Source organism: Vitis vinifera, chromosome 1 (assembly GCF_030704535.1).
Source record: "Vitis vinifera cultivar Pinot Noir 40024 chromosome 1, ASM3070453v1".
Lineage (NCBI taxonomy): Eukaryota > Viridiplantae > Streptophyta > Magnoliopsida > Vitales > Vitaceae > Vitis > Vitis vinifera.
This window is the reverse complement of record NC_081805.1, coordinates 13,645,177-13,661,534: the sequence shown is the minus strand read 5'-3', so window position 1 is coordinate 13,661,534 and position 16,358 is coordinate 13,645,177. Positions and strand designations below refer to the sequence as shown.

Here is a 16,358-nt window from a genome sequence, read left to right as displayed (position 1 = left end):
TCATAGGTTTGCATAGAGTGTCAATAATATAACCCCATATATTTTTACCTTTTAGAAATTTTTTCATCACAAAACTCCAACATGAATAATTTTTTCCATCTAATCTCACACTAATAGATTGAAGGGAATCATCTTGTTCACTAGCCATGATAAATAAACAACAAATAGCCAACAAACAAAATAAAACATAAACAAACCAGAGAAAACAAATACAAAATCAAATACCGGGATCAAATAGGAAAAGAATGGAGCGATCACTCACTACAATATACCATGATCAAGTATGACAAAAAGGAATTGCACAAACAAATGAAAACGAATAAAAAAAAAAAGTCCCATTACAAGATCAATTTTGTTTTAATACTATGTTGAAATCTAAAAAAAAAAAAAATATTCTAGAAGAAAGAGAGAAAAGAAAATCTAGGATTTCTGATTATGAACACTCTTCAAAATACAACACTATTATGAACCTAATAAAACCTATAAAAAAAAAAAGAATAATTCTAAATACAATAATAAAGAATAATTTTAAATACAATAATTCTAATATAGTAACTAAATAAGAGAGAAAAATAGTAACTAAATAAAACTAAATAAAGCTACTGGATATTACTAAATAAATAATAATAAATAAATTTAACAAAATTCATAAAAAAATGATTGACTCCTCCACAACCATGATCTTTTTGTTAAAAACTATAAAAGCTTTGCTTGAAAGAGAATATCCAAGAAAAATTCCAATGTCTGATTTTATAATCAAAATTTTCAAGATTGTCTCTATTATTTAGGATAAAACATTCGCATTCGAAGACATCAAAATAACCAATTTTGGGCTTTTTGTTTTTCCAAAGTTTATATGGAGTTTTCTTAAGGATGAACCTTAATAAAACATGATTTAAAACATAACAAGCGATATTCACTGTTTTGTCTAAAAATACTTTAGTAAAGTTTTATTTTTTCTTTCAACAACCTCATTTTGTTAAAGAGTTCTTGGAGCTAAAAAAATTATGGTTGATTTCATGCTCATTGAAAAATGTTTCAAAATCTATATTTTCAAATTATCTCCCATGATCATTTCTTATGCAAGTAATGGTAAAACCTTTTTTATTTTAAATATTTTTGCAAAACTTTGAAAATGTTTAAAACACTTCATTTTTGTGACTTAAAAATAAGACCCATGTGAATCTACAAAAGTCATCAAAATAACATAGGTGTAAATTTTTCTTCCAAGACTTGGTCTCCTATAGAGACCAAAGAGATCCATATGCAAAATAAGACCCATCAAAATCTAAGAACATCTACAATAACATAGGTGTAAATTTTTCTTTCAAGACTTGGTATCCTATAAGGACCAAAGAGATCCATATGCAAAAGTTCTAAAGGCCTTGATATGGAAATGAAAGTTTTGTTTTCAAAAAAGTTTTTTATTTGCTTTCTCACTTGACATGCATCACAAATTTTATCTTTTTTAAAATTAATTTTGTGAAGGTCTCTTATAAATTCATGTTAGTTGATGTCATAATTTATCGTACATCTTGTTCAACGTGTAACCTATACACAGTGCACTTATCATGAGAGAACTATCTAGATGACTAAGATAAGTCATTTCTCCAATTAAGAGGTGGTGCATTACAATCTCTATTGCATTGCCCAAATCTATAAATCGATTGTGAACAACTTATTATTTTGTAAGAAACTTATGAGTAATATTTTTTGTGCAACTCCTAATGCACCCAAAACATGTACATTGTAAGTGATAAAGGTGTGAATGTTCAAAATACTCAATCAATGCAAATAGGGTAATAAAGGGAACCAGAATCATCAATAAAAAAATTTATTAATGAAACTAAAATTTGGCATATCATGTTATGCTTTCCAAGGCTCTATCCAAACAAATATGATATTCCACGTTGGATAAGGAAAAAAAGTTCATGACAATATATATACATGTGATGAACTTTTTTAATTATGTAAATATATTTTAAAGTTGTAAGGGTCCATGGAACTTGGAGCACATAACATTTACATGAGAAGGAGTAGATCATTTACAATGTTGTCAACAATTCCTTATCTAAGGAAAGAGCCTATGTTGAAACTGATCCCAAAACCTGTGCTAGGGAGACTAGCAGTGATGTCATCCCAACTATTCATGCTGTCATTTTAGATAATGAAAAATAAACTTATTTTGTATAAGTTACACATCCAATGCAAGAATTCATCCTTCTAAGTAGCTTGAGTTTTCTTGTCAAAATAATAATAAAATAAATAAATAAGGGAAAAGAAACAAGATAGATGTCATTTGAAATTTAGTCTCAGTGCTGCTTCCATAAATCACACACTGGAATAAGGATATATTATAGCTTTGGGGTTTCTTCTAATTGGAAGCACCACTACTACAAAAATACTAAATAATGGCGTTTAATTTCTTGACGCTTTTAAAAAATGTGAATGAATTAGACCAATAATGGAACTTTCTAAACAATGACGCTTCCTGGATATTTACATTGGCGCTTGAACAAATTTGATTAACATTGGTGTTTATGTATATAAAATAATGACGCTTTTAATAAGATGACGCTTGAAAATGTGTCATTCTAAAATAAGAACAACCTTGACGCTTGTTACAAGTGTCATTATCTCTTCTGTATGCATAACTGGATTCCTTGGCACTTGTTCTAAGGGTATCTCCCATTATATATATATATATATATAGTGGCCATAATTTCCCTCCACTAACATCTCATTTTCACGAACCCATCTCAACTCGACAAACCCCTATTTGTATAGGAAAGCTACCTAGCAATTTCATCGACGAACACATCAGCGACCACCAAAAGCCAACTAATGACTACCAGCAACAAACTGGTGATGACCAACCATTACTCAAAAAATTTATTGGCAATATTTAGAAACATATCAATGAAGCCCTAACCCATTAGAGACTCCCAAAAATCCACCACCACAACCCTCGCACCAAGATCATTATCATTCTCGACAAGGAGTGCCAGAAGCTTAACCTTCTCGCTGCCAATCACTTACACATGAATCCTCTTGAACATGGGTAACCCTTTCCTCCTTTCATGTTGAGATATTGAGTTTTAATTTTGTTTTGTTGTTGGATCTATTCTTGTACGGTGAATATTTTGAATACTGCATTTCATTGTATTATAGATTTGACTAGTTTAGGGGTATGTGTCTGGTAATGTTCATAGATTTGGTTTGGTGGTTGGGAGTGCTAAGGAAAACGATTGAGAGCTTTATTGTAGAATAAGTATTTAGAAAATGTAAAAAAAATGAAATATAAAAATCAATTTTGTCAATTTTTTTTAGTGGAATGAAGAAAAGAAGGGGGGATTTCTAGTCTTGCCGCCATTTGCTCTCCTTTGGCCAAGGGTTTCTACTGTACAATTCTCAGTTCAAAGAGACACCAGAACCAGATACTCCTATTACCTCCATTTTCTTGTTTTTTTTTCCCCCTTCAATGGCTTCAACAACTCCTCACCTTATTACTGTCGACGATGACGACGTCAGTTCATTTCATTTTCCCTCTTCTTTTAATTTAAAATTTTTTTAAAATTTTTTTTAAACCCATCCTTCATCTCTCTTCAGGAGTTCGATTGGGAAGCAGCTTTTAGAGAGATAGATGTGGCTTGCCAAACCACGAAACCCTCGATTTCATGCTCGGACGACAACAAACCCAAGCTCTCTAAGCAATCTACTCTCGATAAATTCATCAGCCCCGCAGGCGCTGTACTGCCATTGGAGAATGGGGATACAACAAATAAAGATAAAAGTAACTTGGTTGGTGATAAAGGGTTGTGTTGCATTGACATTGATGCTGAGGCAGCCAAAACTTGGATATATCCAGGTTCTGTTAACAGCCAAAGCATGTTTTTTGGATGATTTTGGTGAAGTGGGTTTTCAGGGATAAATTGAATTTTGGATTATTCATGTGTTTGTTGTTGATGTGCTACTGTTTTAATTGCATGTCCATTCATATTCTTGTGTTTTTCATAATTTCCCAAGTAGGTTATGCCAACATTTGTTGCACTTGGTAGTTGATTATATCCGAGTTCTATTCACAGTCAAAACATGAATTTTTATTTTTATTTTTTTTCATTTTGTTTCTGGGTCATTTTGTGAACTGGGTTTCTAGGAACGAATTTAATTTTTGATTTGTTTCTTGCTATTTTTTTGGGGGGAACTTCAATAGTGGGTTATGCTTACATTTGTTGCATTTGGTATGGGTGATTTTAATGAGCAACGGTGGGTGTTAGCCTATTAAATGATTGCTACGTGAAAGTAGGTTTTAGGGAAAAAAAACTTGGGATTTTTTATTCTTTTATTGGAGCTCTCAGCTCTGCATAGCAATTCATCTTCTTGCTTCTCTAAAACAAAATTTAATATTATCAATATAATACTTCTTGGTTTTGACCCAAGAGGGTCCTAATAATTAGCTTTGAATGTAGCTTTGTAAGTTTGAATTTATTTAATCTTATCGATATCATCAACATAATACTTCTTGTTCTTGATTTTGATGCAAGAGGGTCCTCAAAATCAACCTTAGATATAGCTTTCTAAGTATGAATTTAGGAACTGATGATATGGCTTGACAAAAAAGGTTATGCATTGATTTTTCTTTGCTTGTTTTGCAGTTAATGTTCCTCTGCGTAAATATCAATTATCTATAACCAAGACAACTCTATTTTCAAATACATTGGTGGCGTTGCCAACTGGTCTTGGCAAAACCCTTATTGCTGCTGTTGTTATGTACAACTATTTCAGATGGTTTCCTGAAGGTAATGTGATTCTCTGTACTAATTCTTTTGTCACCTCCTCCAAACCTCTAATTCTGTTATTAATTTTCATCCTCTAGTGTAATTATCATTCTTTTAATTGTTAATTCAGAATCATGCAACAACACTGTCACCAATTGTCATGTTATATATCTCACCATATGTTTCAATTGTCTGGCTTTTATCCCCATAGAAAGGACTAAGGAGATCAGTAATATCATCACAGTTTTCTTCTTGTGGAGCTCTAGCACACTTAAAGTTTTAGGTTTCGAATTAATATGGTAAAGAAGTTTTTTGTCAATTTAGAAAATGGGGCCATATAATGTCATCTCAAGCAGCAATTGCAATGCTAAGAAAAGTGATCGAGAGCACTTAATGTCATCTCAAGCAGCAATTGAATAGGTCAGCCATATAATTTCTTTACCTTGAAAAAATCTGACGCAAAACATAGACTTATCAAGTTTGTTCTTTTGGGGTATTGCATATTCTACCTCAATGCAAATATTATTCAAGTCAAATGCATTTGTAACTAGTACACTCAAAGTAGTGTTGAGAAATCTAAAACTTTTTTATTCAAGTCAAATGCATCTATAACTAGTATTTTGAAGTGGTGCTGAGAAATATGAAACTTATTTATTCTAAGAACAAAGGATTAAATCATAGATTGTTTTTTTTTTAGCTAAAAACTCACTTTTCACTTTTTTGTCTAAATCAGAGTTTTCCATTGTGAGCTTAATTAGAGTTGTATTTCTCAATGACACATTGAATTTTCATATTGGACCAATATTGATGATAGGCAAGCCAATGATGTAGAAATCATACCTCTGTTAAAGAATCTATAACTATAATATCTCTTAAAAAAATTATACTAATGAATTTACTTATTTCTTTACAAATATAATTGCATGGATTGGAAATTCCCATCCTTTTGTGTTTTGGGTATTTTTTTTTTTCCTTTATTCATTTTTAAAAACAAGTTTTGTTCTTTTTTTAAAAAAAATAATTCTAGAACTACATTTTTTAATTTTTTTTTTATTTATATTTGTGGGTGTTATAGAGGTGTTTGGTTAGAGGGAAAATTGAGAGTTGGTTTCAAGCAACAAAGTTTAACTATGTTCTTTATAATAGGTCATAGTGTTCAATAGTGAATATACAACAAAGTTTGACTATGTTATTTTATATATAGAGTGAGGTGAAACCTATCTAGATTAACTTTAAAAGATAAGACTTCCCTAGTTGTGTTCAAAGGGGCAAGATGCATTTACCCTAGTTGTGACTTCCCTGTTGCTCATATTGCTCTCCATTATGGAGATGGTCCCCTTTCCCAGTTAAATGAACCATAAATAATGGAGACTTATATTGTACTCTTTCATTGGATGTATTATAAATCAATCTATAATCTTAGCAGCTTTTTTTCAACTTGCAAACCTAAGCTTTTATTTTATTTCTATCAATTTGATGTCTTCCTTATAATGTCATGCCATTGATTTATTAGTTTTGATTTCAGATTTTTTTTTTTTGTTCAAATTATGGAAACCTATTTTTAAAAATTATGGAGTCTCTCCAAAACTTTATGGAAATACATTTTTTATATTTATTTTAATAGGATTGTGAAGGTGATAGCAACACCTATTAGTTGGAATGTAGTGGTCCTTATTTGTTAGTTCAATTGATTATCAGAATTCTTGCATGTTGTTTTTGTTTTTAATTACTTCAAGAAACATACTCTCAATCACCTAAAGGTGTTAAAATTTCAATTTAATATCTTCTTTATAATGTCTTGCTATTGATTTATTAGTTTTTATTTTAGTTTTTTTTTTCTATTTGTGTTCAAATTGTGGAAACCTATTTTCAGAAATTATTATGGAGTCTCAAAATTTTTTATGGAAACACATTTTTTTGTTTATTTCCTCTCATAAAAAATACTTGTGCAAGGCAATGTCATGCTTCCTAGTAAAAATCTGAACATCCAGAAAGTTGTCCAAACTTTGGTAATTTTATTTGAAGTTAAAATTTATCTTCCATTTTTTTAACCCCAACTTTATTTATTTATATGCATATATGCATGTCTGTCCTTCTGAATGGCATGGTGAAGATAACTATATGTTGGAGGTGGATAATTGATGTAACAATTCATCCTTCCATTATTATAATCAGTCTTATTGATAAGCAATTCAAAAAAGCCTAATAGAAATAAATCACCAGTCCCACAAGAAATAAAATTCTGACATAGTTGAAACAACAAGCTAAAGAGCTAAGAATTGAAACTAATTAGTAGAAAGCTAATATTGATAAAAATAGAAATCCTAATTTTACTAATGTAGATAGGAATCCTAATTTGAATGAAAGTATGAATCATTCTTATATTATATGCCTAGAATAATCTTGTAAAGAGTGGTTTTGATTGTCATCAACAATTTGGTTATGAGGGGGATAATTTATTACAAAGTTTCTTTGTTCAATCAGTGAAAGAGATTTTATCTTTAAGTGATAAGTTCTAACTATTTTTCTCTAACTCATGTTTATTTTTCTCCAATTTTTCTACATTTCATTTTATATTTGTTTAATGTTTTTTTCCTTTAGATTTTTGTGAAAGTTATATATAGTTTCAATTGCACTTATGGGTTGTCACATGTATAATTTAGAGGTTTTTTATTCTTCCTATATTTGTTTATAGGTTGCAAAGAAAATTGATTTGCCAAAAGAAGAGAAATCATTATGTTCAAGGAGGTGATGTCGAAAACTATAAAGATTACATCAATAAAGTCATTTGGAGGTTGAACTGTATTTTTTGTAGAATATAGATGTTAATAATTGCACTAATATTTGTTCTTTTGTTGAAAGAATTAGATATTGTTCTTGAAATATTTTGATTTAATTAACAAATTTGTATATAATTAACAAATTTGCATATAATCATTGTTATAAGTAGTTACATTGATGGTTTGAACTAAGTATTGTATATTAATATTTGAAGATATTTTCATTAGTAAAATTTAATTTAATTTTGGGGGGTTTGTTTTTTTCTTTTTATTTAATTATATAGGAAATCATTATTTTAATAACAAAATACAAATATTATTTTTAATAAGGTTCAAAAATGGCGTTTCTATTAAGTGTCATTGTTAACATGAATCAAATATGACACTTCTGAAAGTGTTATTGATAAAATATATTAACGATGACACTCTTATAAAGTGTCAAGATAATCAATTTTATAAAAATTATTTCTCTAGAAAATGTTTAAAGATGACAGGTTTTACAAGGGTCCTTGTTAATGTTATTCAAAGATGACACTTTTTTAAATGTCATTAAAGGTATTCATCAAAGATGGCGCTTCCTAAAAGCGTCATTGTTGCTTAAAACATACAATGACAGGCAAGAAGACGACGCTTTAGAGAAGCGTCATCTTTTACCTTTCTTGACACGTAAAAAACGTCATTGTTTCTCATTTTTCTTGTGGTGCACCTTTCTCTGAAATTCACCAAAATCATGTAACATTTCAAATTAATGCAAGTATAAGGTGTTTTGCCATCTTAAATTGCATTCCAAATTTTCCCTGAGAGTTTAGCACGCCCGCTTCCTTAGGAAGAGTTTATTTTATCCTCTCCCAAAAATGACCCGAAGTTCATTAGAAGGTTTACTTTGCCCGGGCAGGGTAGAGATTGATCAATGTCAATGTTGAGCAAGGATGCTGTCCAATTACAAAATTTCTTCCTATCTCCAACCATGGTGCTCCTAGAATCTCAAGGCTACAGAAATGGGGAGGGTTGGACGGCCTAATAAAATCTTTCATAGAATCTACAAATTTGAATCTAAGCCAACCTCTTGGTTGAGATGAGTAAAGTCGTGAAAATTCCTTACCTCCAAGTTGCTTTGAGATTGCACCCTCAAAATACCCAGTGCAAAAGGGTAAGTGTGTCAGTGAATCACACTCTCCTTCAGTCTGATAGCATGCGAGCATCAAAACTACTTACCTAATGCATATCAGCATCAATGATCATGGAAATCTATCTACTGGCAAACATAAATATAAATGGAGTACTGCATAGTGAAGAATCACTTCTATTTTCATCTTTTCTTCAATTTTCTTTATTAATGTAACAGTTCTCGTATCCGCTCAAGCAAACAAAGAAACATTTACCTGACCATCTGGGGTGCAATACCCATGGGCCAAGTGTTTAAACCATTCACAACTAAATCATCATTGATGTCCGCGTTTTGTGCAATAGTCTTCATCTTTTAAAAGATATATAGCTTACTAAAGTAGTCAAGATACTAGATCATATGGTCTAGATCTTTTAATTTACCGAATCTCCTCAATCTTCCTGGTCATTCAGCCATGATTTATATGAAAATGAAAATTACATCATTCTTCCTCGGGTCAGAACAGATTGTCAAAAGTTCCTCCTTTATCTTCATTTGCTCAAATCATGTTTGTGGAAAGACTCCTTTCTAACTATATTTTAATGATAAAAAGAGATGAACGACAAAATAATGGTATTCATTGGATGCCATTACCTGAAACTTGAATTGAGAGATGCAGAGCTCGTAGCAGCTATCCAGGCTCCATATCAACTTGGATGGGGTTGATCTTGTTCATACAACCATGATCGATTTGTGAGTCAATGACACTATAAGAACATTGTGAAACAGAACATACAAGAATTATGGGATGAAGTGTTTGTGGAGAATATATGCTTAATTGAAAGGAAAAACTGCCAGGTTTATCACTGAGATTGTTAAATTCAAAGGATGTGAGAAAGCAGTGGGCTGCAAATTTAAATGATGATAGAAATTTTCTGTAATCCTTAACTTCCAAAAATTTTGTTTTGGTGAATTCCTTGTCCTTATTTTCAATCTATAGCATTAATACTTTTATAAACATCAATTAGGGAAATCAAGGTTTGGCACCAGCTGCCCCCCAACCTTCACACCAAAGCAACAGAAAGCATTTAGCCAATCACACTCCCTCGGAAAGAGGGTGAATGGAATTTTGTCAAACTACTTTATTTGTAGAGTCAGTAAAGGCCGTGTAAACAGTCAAGAGGCAAAGCATAAGGGCAAGTAAAGAACATGTGCTTTTGTTTGTGACCATCATAATGAAACTAAAGTGAAGATACCAGAATCATCACAACGAATTTATAGTTGGCTAGTGATTAGCAAGCCTAAGATTTCCTCTCTCAATTCAGAGAGGGTTAATTTCGACGAGTTGGGGTAACTTTCTTTGCCTCTTGGCAGGTAACTGAGGCACATGGGCATGCGATTGAGCCAAATGTGAGCTTGCACCAAGTGAGCAACTGCAATGGTCTGACCATCCCTGGTTTTTTGTCCATATACGGAGCAATTCGCAAACAAAAGAAGTGGACGGAGTATCACGAGTCTGATGTGGTCCAACACCAAAAAGACTTGAAAACCCTAGGCTCCATACAAATTATACTGTTCCATCACCACATTCCAACGTGTTTATCCTTCTCATCCCACTAGACATTAAACATGTTGACAAAATATGGATGGAGCAAAACGAGGCAGTGACTTTTAAGCAGGAGGGGAATTAATGATTAATCAAGTGTTCTGTTTGACGAGGGTCCTCAAGGGCGCCTTTGATTATTTTTCAATGCTTAGAAGAATCGGCACCTGGTTTTGGTACAAGGGGGATTGGGTCTAAAAAGTAAGCCATTGAATTGGAGTTGCTTTGTAATTATACAATTAACTTAAAAGGTAAAAAATTACTTACATATACTCCATTTTTAAAAATAATCAACCTAGATTACAAAAAAATGGATTAAGGTACAAAGACATTGAATCTTAAAAAAAATTAAAAAATGTCAATATTTAGCAATTTATTGATAAATGAGAAAAATTTGATGATCGGAATATTAAAAAATCGCAATTTATTGCAACAAAATCAGTGATTTATTTTTATTTTTAAAAAATTTTTCTCATATTTATCACTTTAATTTTATTTTAAAAAATTAGGAAAGATTGGATATTTATCACAAAAAAATTTCCCAATTGGAATTTTGTTGATTTACTAAAATATATTGATTTTTTTATATTTAACTTTCCTATATTTATCAATTAATTTTTATTTAAAAAGAATTAAATAGATTGACATATTTATCACATTAATTTTTCCATATTATCACAATTATTCAAATTTTTTTTAAAAAAAATTGAGACTTCACTTTTAACTTTTTATACATTTGTCATTTTTAATTTTATAATTTTAAAATATTAAAAAGATAAATTTAATGACAAATAAGTTAACTCAAATATCAAAACAATATATAAAAAATTAAGTTTATAAAATAGAATATAAGTTTTAACAAAATAATTTGATAAGATCAAGAATTTTATTTGTTTAAATAAATTATGAGCAAAAATTGTCGAACAAATTTCGTAATAGAGAAATTTCAAAATGAGAAATTTTTAATAAAATATTTTATAAAAGACATTATCTAAAATATAATTTTCACTAAAATTAATAAATTTTTGTTTTAAATTTTTATAAATAAATAAGTAAATATATATTAAAGGAAATTAATTATTTTAGTAGAAAATTAGATGAGAGTATAGTACAAAGTCATAGATCAAATACAAAGATATGAGACTTGATACAACCAAAGGAGACTTTGGGTACAAAGTCCTAAAGACTACTTGTAATTTCTTCTTTTAAATCAAAATTGGACAACTTGGGAAGGCAATTAGGAAACTAGTGAGAGGACAAAAATTGTTAAAAATTCACATTTGTTAACTTGAAACACGAAATGTCATGTGGTAATTAAATAAATAATAATAATCATCTTAGTACTTAACCTTAAATGTGTTTGATTAGAGGTTAAAACTAGTTTAATACTAATTATTTTTAATCATATGTTAAATTTTGATTATGATTAATTAGTAGCTCAAACTCATACATTAGCTTCACGAGGGTTAATGTTAATTAAGAGAATTTGAGGGATTCACTGTTAGGTGTAAAAGCATAAAAAGCAACAAGTAGGGGGATTAAAGTGCAATCTGGAAAATATTGATTAGTGACAACTTTAGAGCATACCACCTCATACTTTCTTTTAGACCTATATAAGAGTTGTTAGACTTCATTTGTAGTCCTCAATCTCTATAGAAAAATGGTGGATTTAGAGAGAAGTTAGAGAGAGAAAACAAAGGAGATAAGGGGATAAAGGAGACAAAGGTTAGTACTTTTGGTATATTTGAATTTCACATATTTAAATTCCAAAGTAAATAAATGATAAAGTTTGTTTGAAACTAAATTTAATTAGTTATAATCATATTTTAATTATAAATTAAAGTTAATGAGGATGAAGTATTTTAAGTATCTTTTAAAGGAAGAAGCAACAAGCTTGCTTGTGTAGTTTGATTGGGAAACCTAAATTATATTATTTTATTCCAGCTCCTTGTAATAATTAAGGGTGGTAGTCTACATAGAAGAGTTCCAAAGGAGAAGTTGGTGTAAGGAAATTTTTATCATTCTATTGTATATCTTTGTTTTCTTTTTCTAAAGTATTTGTTGAAAATCTATTTATTAATATAATTTTATGAAGTATTTCAATGTGACATGGCGTTCATAGTGTATATGCATCATTGTTTTAAAATGTTGATATATTGTTTGGATATATATTGGTATAAGATATTACTACTTTAGGATTGTTAAGATGTTTCATGGTATGGTTGCATTGCAAGAATGGTATGAAACAACGATAGATAATATTCAAATAATAGATTGATATGAGGGAAGTATCTATGAGAAGTTGCAACATTATATTTGGATATATTATTTATGTGGGAAAATGGGTCTTTTGGCAAAAATCCCTAAAGCTTTCGAGAAAGACACCCAAATTCAAGTGTATGAGGTTGGTCATACCCCTAGGTTTTGAGTCCCAAAAGATATAGGGTTGGTCCTCTCCTTGGGTTTTAGTCCTAAAACACATGAGGTTGGTCTTACCTTTAGGTATTAGCTTCAAAGACATGGGTATAACTTGTCCTTATGTAGTAATCGCAAAAACGTCATTCTTTATGATAGTGCATCTTATGGAGCATGAACAAATGATATGTACTTTGATGGGAATTATCATCTCTATATATGAGAGAATGGATAAGGCAAAGTAGAGATGAAACCATTTGCAATATTTACGCATATTTTTCATTAGTGCATATTTGGTTATGATTATAACAAAAAAAAAAGCATGCATATTGTTGTATGTTTGTTTTAATTTGATTCAAGTTTTTATGGATATATATGGAATGATTATAAACTCTCCTACTGAGTTGTGAACTCATTCTCTCTCTTTCTCTCTTACATGTAGGTCAGGAGACATTTACTAAGATTGATGCTTGAGTTTTACATGTCATGTTGACTGGATGTTGTTTTGCTCATGTTAAGAGTCTTTTTTAGGCTTTTGCCTTTGTATCATATGATTATTGAATCATTTTGAAGATGAATAATTTCATTCAACTCCTCCGAGGTTTTGGTTAAATACACCTAACTCCCATTGGTTTGAAATGTCATCAAATACCTCCCTTATTTTGAATGAGATGAGAGGTGAGTGAAAATTAAAAATGAGAATGATAAGAGAGTGTCAGCCCAAGGGTTCTCCTAACCAGGTTTTGATGATAACAAACTATGGTTAAGTTACTAATTAGTTTGAATTGTAAAGAATCTCAGGTATTAATTTGGAAATTCATCAAATGGTCTAATGGATACAAGATCAAGACATTTGAAAGACCTTTAATTATAGGAAACAAATGTAAGATAATGCATGGGTGCACTTAGGTTTTACATATCATTTCATGCATCTTTAAAAAACTCAGTTTATTTTTTAAAGTTACAATTTCATTAAAACTCGAGTTTTATCAAATGTACCTTAAGCAAAACGTTTCAAAATTGACATATTAATTTACCTAAAAACCTTGCCTAAGTGCTAGAAGAGAAAAGAATAGAAAAATGTAGGTTTTTAAGGCCAAAACGTTGAACCGGCCGAGGCATTGGTGTACATATATATATATATATATATATAAGCATATCCTTGTAATAAGTAAGGGTGGTAGTCTACATAGAAGAGTTCTAAAGGAGAAGTCGGTGTAAGGAAATTTTTATCATTCTATTTTATATCTTTGTTTTCTTTTTCTAAAGTATTTGTTGAAAATCTATTTATTTAATATAATTTTATGAAGTATTTCATTGTGACATGGTGTTCATAGTGTATATGCATCATTGTTTTAAAATGTTGATATATTGTTTGGACATATTTGGTATAAGATATTACTACTTTAGGATTGTTAAGATGTTTCATGGTATGGTTGCATTGCAAGAATGGTATGAAACAACGATAGATAATATTCAAATAACAGATTGATATGTGAGAAGTATCTATGAGAAGTTGCAACATTATATTTGGATATATTATTTATGTGGGAAAATGGATCTTTTGGTGAAAATCCCTAAAGCTCTCGAGAAAGACACCCAGATGCGAGCGTATGAGGTTGGTTATACCCCTAGGTTTCGAGCCCCAAAAGACATAGGGTTGGTCATTTCCTTGGGTTTTAGTCCTAAAAGACATGAGGTATCTTACCATTAGGTATTAGCTTCAAAGACATGGGTATAACTTGTCCTTGTGTAGTAATCGCAAAAACGTCATTCTTTATGATAGAGCATCTTATAGAGCATGAACAAATGATATGCACTTTGATGGGAATTATCATCTCTATATACGAGAGAATGGATAAGGCAAAGTAGAGATGAAACCATTTGCAATATTTACGCATATTTTTCATTAGTGCATATTTGGTTATGATTATAACAAAAAAAACAAGCATATTGTTGTATGTTTGTTTTAATTTGATTCAAGTTTTTATGGATATATATGGAATGATTATAAACTCTCCTACTGAGTTGTGAACTCATCCTCTCCCTTTCTCTCTTACATGTAGGTTAGGAGACATTTACTAAGATTGATGCTTGAGTTTTACATGTCATGTTGACTGGATGTTGTTTTGCTCATATTAAGAGTCTTTTTTAAGCTTTTTCCTTTGTATCATATGATGATTGAATCATTTTGAAGATGACTAATTTCATTCAACTCCCCCGAGGTTTTGGTTAAATACACCTAACTCACATTGGTTTGAAATGTCATCAAATACCTCCCTTATTTTGAATGAGATGAGAAGTGAGTGAAAATTAAAAATGAGAATGATAAGAGAGTGTTAGCCCAAGGGTTCTCCTAATCAGGTTTTGATGATAACAAACCATGGTTAAGTTACTAATTGGTTTGAATTGTAAAGAATCTCAAGTATTAATTTGGAAATTCATCAAAGGACTTAATGGATACAAGATCAAGACATTTGGAAGACCTTTAATCATAGGAAACAAATGTAAGATAATGCATGGGTGCACTTAGGTTTTACATATCATTTCATGCATCTTTGGAAAACTCGGTTTATTCTTTAAAGTTACAATTTCATTAAAACTCGAGTTTTATCAAATGTACCTTAGGCACAACTTTTCAAAATTGGCATATTAATTTACCTAAAAACCTTGCCTAAGTGCTAGAAGAGAAAAGAATAGAAAAATATAGGTTTTTGGGACCAAAACGTTGAACCGGTCGAGGCACTGGGCCAACCAGCTCAACCAGCTAGGGCATGATCAACGGTTCCTTTTGCCTGGTCGAGGTCCGATCTAGGAGTGCTAAAAACACTCTCTCTCTCTCTTCCAATAGTCTTCCCTTCCCAGTTGAGGTATCCTCATTCCTAGTCGACCTTCAGTCAAGGTCTGGTTGAAGCAACGGTAACCTACCAAAGCATTAAATGCTTCAAAGGCTAGTGAAATGATCGACCCCCAGCTCGACCGGTTGAGACTATTTTTTGTTTTTTTTTTGCTCTCGAGGTTAGAAACCTATAAATTGAGAGCTCCACTTCATTTATGATATAGAGAAAACTTGCATTTATTTGTCTACCCACTTGTTCTTGCCTTAAAAGCTCTCATTTCTTTCTTGGTGCATTAAATCTTCACTTGCATATCCTTTAGTGCACCCTTGTGAGTCATCCTAGCTTTGATTTGTATTTAAGCCATTATTAAGCTAGGATGAGAGAATATCCTTTTTGTAAATTGAGTGTTAGAGCCTTCAAGTGAGTGAATCTTGAAGAGATTGTGTAAGAGCCAATTGGAGTTGGAATGCAAGTGTAAAGGATATTAGAAGATTGGTTGAAGCTTCAAGTTAGTGGAGCTTTCACTCGGTTAGGAGCTTGAGAAGAGTGGGCGTAGGCAAGGAAGTGTCAAACCACTATAAAATCTGAGTTTAAATTCTCTAACTTTGTCTCTTTATATTTGCTTCTATTGTGCTTGAATTTGTTGTGTTCAAAATGATTTTTAAACACCCAATTCACCCTCTTTCTTGGGTATTTTTCTCATTAAGATTAGCCTTTATTTTCTCAATTGGTATCAGAGCTAGGCCTATTGTTTAAGACTTAATCGTCTAAGAGGAAATGGTTATTCCATTAAGTTCATCTCATACTGAAAGTTTTGCAAAAAATAGAGCTCCATTT

The 16,358-nt window shown here is 30.9% G+C and overlaps 1 protein-coding gene across 1 annotated transcript; it reads left to right on the top strand.

Moving 5' to 3' along the window:
* Nucleotides 1–3,378: 3,378 nt before the first annotated feature.
* Nucleotides 3,379–7,607, top strand: LOC104880099 (DEAD-box ATP-dependent RNA helicase FANCM). Its single transcript, XM_010655462.2, has 4 exons — nucleotides 3,379–3,526; nucleotides 3,610–3,868; nucleotides 4,656–4,799; nucleotides 7,474–7,607. The coding sequence occupies exons 1-4, from the start codon at nucleotides 3,482–3,484 to the stop codon at nucleotides 7,488–7,490; spliced, it is 465 nt and encodes a 154-aa protein (XP_010653764.1). The 5' UTR covers nucleotides 3,379–3,481; the 3' UTR covers nucleotides 7,491–7,607.
* Nucleotides 7,608–16,358: the final 8,751 nt, after the last annotated feature.

What these genes read in the sequence shown, in the direction of transcription:
- LOC104880099 (XM_010655462.2), top strand. Translation starts at nt 3,482, where the DNA reads ATGGCTTCAACAACTCCTCACCTTATTACTGTCGACGATGACGAC. An exon ending in TTACTGTCGACGATGACGAC is followed by an intron (nt 3,527 to 3,609) that starts GTCAGTTCATTT and finishes ATCTCTCTTCAG; the next exon opens with GAGTTCGATTGGGAAGCAGC. An exon ending in CAAAACTTGGATATATCCAG is followed by an intron (nt 3,869 to 4,655) that starts GTTCTGTTAACA and finishes CTTGTTTTGCAG; the next exon opens with TTAATGTTCCTCTGCGTAAA.